Source organism: Notolabrus celidotus, chromosome 11 (assembly GCF_009762535.1).
Source record: "Notolabrus celidotus isolate fNotCel1 chromosome 11, fNotCel1.pri, whole genome shotgun sequence".
Taxonomy (NCBI): Eukaryota; Metazoa; Chordata; class Actinopteri; order Labriformes; family Labridae; genus Notolabrus; species Notolabrus celidotus.
In genome coordinates, this window is record NC_048282.1 from 25,108,977 (window position 1) to 25,117,402 (window position 8,426).

At 38.6% G+C, this 8,426-nt stretch overlaps 1 protein-coding gene across 1 annotated transcript in view; it reads right to left on the reverse strand.

The window, feature by feature from the left end:
• samd10b (sterile alpha motif domain containing 10b) overlaps positions 1–2,139 on the reverse strand; it is a 71,074-nt gene extending 68,935 nt beyond the window's left edge. Inside the window, exon 1 of the mRNA XM_034695065.1 lies at positions 1,783–2,139. Coding sequence (XP_034550956.1) covers positions 1,783–1,795 — 13 coding nt within the window. The 5' untranslated portion in view covers positions 1,796–2,139. The remainder of the gene's footprint in view (positions 1–1,782) is intronic.
• Between the last annotated feature and the right edge of the window lie 6,287 nt (positions 2,140–8,426).

Here is an 8,426-nt window from a genome sequence, read left to right on the forward strand (position 1 = left end):
TATGTCTTCAAACTGCTCTGCACTCTTTATTAAAGTTTAAGTAGCACAGCACTGTGTCAGGCTGCCGTCAACGCCCAGGGCTCTAAGTAAATTAATGATGCTTAAGTAAACTAAAGATTAATTATAGATACCCAAATGTGTCACTTGGCATATATGCACATTTGACTGCGTGTCCTACCTGCAGACATGTTAATGAAGAGCTAACCTGCTTCAGTCGACAGAGGACAGATGGAAAACACACTTGGCACTACGCTGGTGCTCTCACATGTATTATTGCCCTTGAGAAGAGAGAGGCTCTGATTAGGCTTCCCCACACAGGAGCCGGCCCGGCACAGGGATAGGAAAAAGGTAGGACGACAACGGAATTAGCGAGAAGTATAGGTGCAAACAACACCTGAATAGTTGCAGCTATTCACACTATGTTAATAGCTAATCAGCTTTGTCCGTGAGGCTGGAGATAAAAACGTAGATGTCCCAGAGACCACAGAAAGTTAGTCTTTTTTACACTGAGACAGACTGCATCATTTTGACTTCTTTAACTCAAAATGTTTGACAAATATCTAATTCTGCACAGAATTCTAATGCTGAGCTTTTAAATCAATTATGCAGTCAACAGAGGATTAATCATTATTTATTTGCAAGTTTCAGTAATTTTTCATCCAAACACTGTCAGTTTGCAGCTTCTTCGGTGTGAAGATTTTCTGTTTTTCTTTTTAATAGTATAATGAAAGAAGTCTTTGGATGTTTTTGATAAGAAAACATAAGCTAAACTCATTTGATGCTTTAATAACTGTTAAAGTGTATTAATATTGGGAACATAATTGGCAAAGAAATCCAAATAAGATACAAAAAGGAACAATTTGTGGTTAAAAAATCTACATGACACAACATGTCTCCTTTTAATAGCAAATACATACATGTAGGATTAGTTCAATGCCTTCCACTTTCAACTGGTTGTGGTTTTGTGCTGGGAACAATACTGGGTGTGTGTTTGGCTCTAATCCCTGTCAGCATGCTTTTACAAATAACAAAAATACTCCTATTTTAAAGTCCTGGGATTCCACTCCTTTGATTTCAACCATATCAGAGGAAAACAATATCATTTTGATAAAATAGTACATCTTTTGAAGCATTTTATCTCCATTATTCAAAATATTAAGAACAAATACAACTGTCTTATTGTTGGATCCCTCAGCTGGATACTGCCTGTGATGTATCCATGTGAGATAGATATACTTTAGAGTACAATCAGACAAGGTCTAAACTTCAACTCTTGCTCCTATTTCTCAAAATAATTTGTGGACAACTAAAATAAAATGTGAAATATGCCAAAACACTGCATCAGCCCAGCACTTAACTGTGGATGATTTGTGACTGCATAGATTATTCATAAGTTTCAAAGTGGGTATTGTCAAGCTAACCTGACATGCTGTTACACATTGTCCTGATAGCATCTGAAATTCTGTCAGAAACAACTTTGATGGTTTATTTCTGAATGTGGTTTTGATTATCAAGATTTGGAGCTTGTGGAGTACTATAATTATAACATGAGTGGTTCTATTCAATATAAATTGCGTTTTAAATTAACAGTAAGTCTGCCAACAGTGATATTAAATTTCCAAATAAGTGCTCCCTTCTGTTTTAATAAAAACAGCTTGAGGTTAAATGTGAAGAATACACATCTGAAAGTGCTATGGACTCATAATTGAGTGATACATTAAGTCCCTGCATGAACAGTGTGAGGCTTAACATGGCATAGTGAAAGCAATAGTAAGCACTTACCGTCCACAGCCATACTAGGTCTCAGCGTGTATCTCTCCGTGGTGTCAGCGGGACTCTCGCATCCTTCCGCCAGATGGGTAAAACGTAAAAGAGTGTGAGGATTCAGAGCGCTCCTTGCCCCCTTCAACCTACATGGAGACAGCACTTACTGTAGTCCTGTGCTGAGAAAATAAAAAGAAACCTGGCTCACACGCTCCCTTTTAGACGGTTCACGGCCATTTGTTGTCCGGGACGCCGCTGGGACGAGTCTGATATGAAGCGGCTTCTTGTGAGTCTCCGCCCCCCTCTCCGTACCTGACCGCCGGGAGACAAAAGGTCATTACGCCCCGACACCAGCTGTTACTGGATCCATACTAGATAGCTCTCTCTCTCTCTCTCTCTCTCTCTCTCTCTCTCTCTCTCTCTCTCTCTCTCTCAATGTGCACACGATCACACACGCCCCATTTATTGTAAGTACTATAAGTACTATGGGCTACAATGGGAATAATGTTACTATGGGTATATTCCAGAAATGTGCAATAACAGCTAGTTATTATTTCTATATAAACAATAGAGTCCACTGTCCTTGGTATACATGCACATTTTTGATAAACAACACATTCAGTTTCCCAACGTTGACTGTATTTCCACTGAATACAATAAGTGCATATCATCAATATCAGCAACCACTGACAACCACGGTTCATATTAGGATTGCCAACTTTCTCACTACTAAATAAGGGACAGGTGCACGTTGCATGATATGTGAATTCAGCGTATATTCAAATTCTGATTCAACTGGAAATGCAGAAAGTGTGTATATTCCCTTTAATCCTTACTGTATCATTATGTAACTTCATATGAATAAACCTCAAAGAAACCACAATTTGGCCCTTTACATAAAAAAACAGGCAAAAAAAAAAATGAAAATGCAGAAGAGGAGTAAGACTCACCAAATGTACTTTTTCCATGGGTAGTTTTTGCTGCTCTTGACTGACTCAAGCAGTCTGTTGTCCTTTTGCACAGCCAGAGAAGTCCTTAAATGACAAGTCACAGTTTACAGATATTTGAAGTTCATTTTTGTATGAAACAAACCAATTTAGCCCAATATATGGGATATCCCGGCTAATACGGGACAGTTGGCAACCCTAAAGTCTACAATATGCTACAGTAGACTGACATTGTCGTCTAACTTTAAGGAAACATTGCTGTAGCACAGCTTGTTTAATTTTAGATGAAACAGGTTTAACTTACATTATTTTGAACGACAGCAGTGCGACAGAACTCTTCTAGTTAGCAGCTGTCTGTTTGCTCAATGCATGCAACATAAGACTGAAGTAGCCTACCTCAATTTAAGTTAACATTGTTAACTTTCGCCATTAATGCATCTTTTTCAAAAATACTTCTTCACACCTCTATTGGTCTTATTTTTGGGACAAAATGTTCACACCACCTCAGCATTCTCCCGCTGGAATTAGCATGGTTGCCACATTTTCTTCCATGTTCCCTACTTGTTTATAGCTAAAGTAAAGGGATTCATAATCAGTTGAGAAGATTTAACAAGGTAATCAACTGTATTCCTATTCAAAACAACACTTTAGGCTAAAAATCTGTTTCTAACTGTGTAACATTTTTCAGCCAGAATATAGCAGTAGGTGAGTAAAACTTATCGGGTCATCAAAACTTGCTGTGTTACTGAAACATCACATAATTGAGGGAAAAAAAGGTTTCATGGTATTTAAAATTACTTTTATATAAGCCATATTAATGTCTCTATATGTGGGGAACATAGCCCTATACGCCAATGGCTTTGTTGTGTGTTTACAACTTGAAATTATTTACATTGACAATATATCACAAAGACACCTACAAATGACACTTTGAAGCAGATGATTTTAAAAAAAATTCCCACATATTGAGTACTGAATGTCATTGTCATGTATGTTAATGATATTTATTGTGGTTACTGTGAAATTAAACTAAGGGCCAGAGAGAATCCTGAGTCAAAGAAATAGTTTCACATTGTTAAGCCAACACCAATAAATGTGTCTGCCTTTCAAGTGCATACTTGTGAAACTATAGCATTTATCAAGCTGGGTATAATCTTTTTCTTTGACATCTATTGACTTTTTGTTGTTAAAAATATTACTCAAAAAGTTCATTGTAGAGATATTATTGATCAGGAGCAAAGAAAACAAGACTACTATTTTTTTCCTTCCCTTTTCCCCCTTAAGAAAAGTAAATTTAAATGTAAAAGTTGAAAAACTAATGTTTCAGTCTGTCTGAAAGTAAAAGAAAAAAACATAGGAAGTAGTCCCAAGTGTTTCTGTATAACATCAACCTTTTATGGTACAGTGGCACATAGAAAATAGCACGATGTGTACCTTGTCGTTGTACCTTTTCAGGTAGAAACCCTGCTGCCATGGATCCTCGCACTCATCGCTTCTCTATGCAAACAAGCCAAATCAAAGGGGAGCTCTATAGCATAAACAAACATTCCGAAATAGTCAGTAAGTCAGGTGGAAAGTTGACAAAGATCAGCTGTTTTATAAAGTTCTTTGTGTTTGTTTGCAGTCAGACTGAAAAACAATTTCAGAGATGGTTTCTGTTTAATTCCTTTAGCTTTTTGTTAGTTGTAGCGAACTTGCACTTGTTGACCCCAACACAAGTATCATTATGTTACAGTGGCCAATATGATTTATGTTTATAATGGTCAAAAATATAAAAACAAAGAGCAGGTTGGACCAGATGTTTTTCCTGGACCTGTCAGAGCATCAGTGTTTAATGTTAAATCAAATCCTAACAAAATTAGTCTGCTTTATGTTCAAATAATCGGCTTTCCATCTGCTGTAGTTAATACCTGTACATGGGACCAAAGACAATGTTATTAGATGCTTATGAATACCTACCAATAGTAGTTGAACCATGAGCAAACCAAGCCTAAGGGTATTCCAGTTTAACGATCCAAACATGATGTCAGAAGGATGTCAAATCAGCCAACGCAAATACTTATCCAACTATAGTAATAAGATCTTGTTTGCTTTTGAGGACTTGATCTACAATCCCTCTAATGCAACCAAAAATTACATAATTAGAGCTACATTTGTGTTATCTTTAAACTCAAAAGCCTTTGTAGGTTATACCAGGGGTTCTCAAAGTGGGGGCCGGGACCCCCTGAGGGGTCGCAAGACACAAATAGGGGGTTGGGAGAAGTCTTCCAGAATGTTTTTTTTTTTAAGTTATCCAAAAATAGTTCATTTTACCCATTATAGTAAAAAATATTGACAAGAATAGTAGCTAACCTTGAAATAAAATCTTGAAAATAGAAAATGTAATGAGTTTTCTGCCTTTCTTTGTTACCAGATGACTCATAAGTTTAGGGTTAGTGAACAGTTAATTATCAAAAGCATCAGTAGCAGTAGGTTAATTCATAACGGCGCAGGAAACAGCCACATGCTCATAGAGGTAGGCTAACTTTCTCCAGACCAGCTAAATGAAGCCACATTAAATCACTTTGAGGTTCAGCAGGGGTTGCAAGTCTTTAGCACCTATATTTTGGGGGTCGCTGGCTGAAAAGATTGGGAACCCCTAGGTTATACCAGTGCTAGTCACACTAGCATTTGATCTTAGACCCAAGCTGAAGATGTTTTTGTCCATACTGAATAGTGTTGCTATGATACATAAACTTTTCTTTTTGTGTGAAATGGGTTGAGTGCCTTGTGTTGTCAGCTTTGTGAAAACAGAAGAAAAGTCAAGAGCATGTCTAGGCTACCATTATGCAAGTCCCAGTCTTGGTACGAACCAAGAAACAGAAACACGAAAGAGATCCGCTTACTACTTGCAGAAAAGCCTAAAATCAGCCGTTTTCCTAGTAGACATCCACGTCAGCCGCTATTTGCCCATCAAACAGCTGAGCCTCACTTCAAAGCAGAGGATTTTGGAGCAAGTTGTGTGCACGTCTGTGTCAAAGTAATCTCATAACACACCCAGCTAATTGATTCTGCTGGCGTTCAGATGCACGCAGACTGCTCTGCGCTGGTGCTTTTTTTTTTTTGTAGAACAGCGGAACGATATGTCCCTGAAAGACTTCAAGACAGTCTGTCAGGTTGTGTTGGAAAGATGAGGGCAGTCCCAGAAGCCCAGGCTGGATCATCAAAGAGAAAACAATGAAGAACAAAGGGCCAGCCATGGTGCATCACGACTTCACCAAGAACACACACTGACTGGTAGTGAAAGCACACTCAATCCTATGACCACAAACACTCATAGATACTCATATATAGATGTAGCTTATTCCATCGATGTGCATTAGTATGCACTCGCTTATTCTCAGAGATAGTGCTTGATTTAGATTGGCGCTACAGTGTGCCTGTAAGGACACTTTGGCCCTTAGAAAAATTGAGCATTCAAAGCTAGTATCTTTAATTCAGAGGATGGTCAGTGTTGTGAATAATAAAGAGACCAGGATGTGCAAAGATCAAGAGGTAAAACGGGTCCTTTGGGTGTAGAGTTGCGGAGAAGCAGCGGCTTAAACATAAGCATCTCTTGTAGAAATAAATTTTTGAACAGGGACATGCAGCACGGCACAGATAAACATGAGGGAATATGAGCTCAGGGGAATGAAAAATGTTGTTTATGACCATTCTTTACTCTGCAGATATTCATTCTTCATGTGGTTGTCAAGACTTTCCTTTGAGAGTTTGGTGAAAAAAGATTTTCTTGATGAAGCAGTTGTGGAAGTGAAGAGTGATGAGAACTCAGCACGTGTTAGCATCTCCATGCAGCCTATTCATTACATCCCGTAACTAGCAGATGATGCCATTAAACTTTTATTGTCAGTGTTATTCCATCACATATGGCCTGCTCTCTGCATGCCAAGGAACCTTTGTTTTTTCTGTGACAGTACAACACACATTCATGGAAAAGAGCATCACAAAAAAAAACCCAACACCACTTTGAATGTTTTAAACAGATGTAACGGGAAAGTACACAATATGTTTGCACTACAAACAGCCAGATTGTGTCAGATAACATGATGAAAAAGAAGCGTCTTAGGCTTAGAGAGCTCTAGAGAGACTAAAAGCGAGAGAGCTCTTCCTCAAGAGACACAGAGAAGCTATTGATATTGGAGTGTGGCATCAGCCTTGCCAAAGCTGGTGTCATGTTGAATGGCTGTCCCTGAGTTGGCAGCTTGAAATAACAGAGCCAAATTGGACGGAGGAAAAAAAAGACGGAAAGAAAAGAGCAGTTGAGGAAAGACTCGGACCAACCTTCGGTGCATCTAAATGCTTGGAAGTAGAAAAGATTCTAAGAGGTTGGATTTCAATAGAACATAAGCTCCCTCTTCTGCCTGTACTTAATCTGACCTGAAAGCTGGGGCTCTTTCAGGTGGAAGTGAAAGCAATCTAATGAATTCCCACAGGAAGCTATTTACTCCGCTGAGATGAGTGCAGATGATAGAGAGGAATCCACTTTATAGTGTTAAGTTGTGGCCCTGAGCTGTTTTCCTAATCATCGGCCTGGGGGAGTTTTCTGTAGGTCTCTGCACATATTGTGGAGAGGTCCCATTTGAAAAAAAAAGAAAAAAGGGCTGTCGCCTCTCTGCACTTATTCAGTATATGGGGCAAAAGATGACAGAACCTATTTGAGAGACATATTCCCGGTGCCACTCTCTGATCATCACCTCTCGTCTCCCGCTCTCTGCACCCTGTGCGTTTGTGTGTGCCTTCAGGTGTGCAGTGTGGTTCTGCTTTTCTATGTGTGTGTGTGTGTCTGCATGTGTATGTATGAACATATGGGCAGGAGGGGAGGGACAGCAGAGCATTCGTATTCCCCTCACTCTCTGACGGTGACCTCACCGTTATGCAAATGATCACAGAGTAACAGAAAGTATCTCAACCTGAGCTGTTCTCCAAACACCAACACTTGCCATGTAGAGTTGTTTGAGGTTTATATACAGTATTTTCTGGACATAGTGGACAAACTCTTAACAAAAAAGAAAGAATGTCATCTTGAGTTCTTTGCTGAATTATTCTTTAAATGCTGTAACTCAAATAAATGCTCTGCATGTAACTTTGTGTGTGATTGTATCCCCATTGACTCTATAGGAGAGTAACAGGGTTAAAAACACAGTAAAGGCAAACAAAACCCCCAGTTTATGTCCTTTGTACGAAGTTTGTACTGCACCCGTGAGGAGAACTAATTGGTATTCAAAATATTTTATCCCGTCTGCTATCAAGCTTTTAAACTCAGACGGCAGTCTTTTTAGTCATTTTTAATAACAATGGTATGACAAGAGATTATATTGTCTTTTAATCGTTGTTGTATCTTACTGGTATTTATTTATTTATTACATTAACTTGTTGCTGTCCTCCACAGACCCTCTAGTCTCATGTACAGACCCGGTGCTGTGCGGTACATGTTAAATGTTGTATGGTTGTTGTATGGTAAGCTATAAATGAATTGCCCTTCTTGGGATCAATAAAGTTGTCTGAATCTGAATTATAATTGAGTATTTATGGCAATCTGAAAAATTTAATGTACAACCTTTAAGTCCATAAGAGCTGGGACGCTGTGTACAATGTTGAACACAGAATTTGATGTTTTGCAAATCATTCAAAGCCCATATTTAATTGAAAATAGCACAAAAACAACAAATCAAGTGT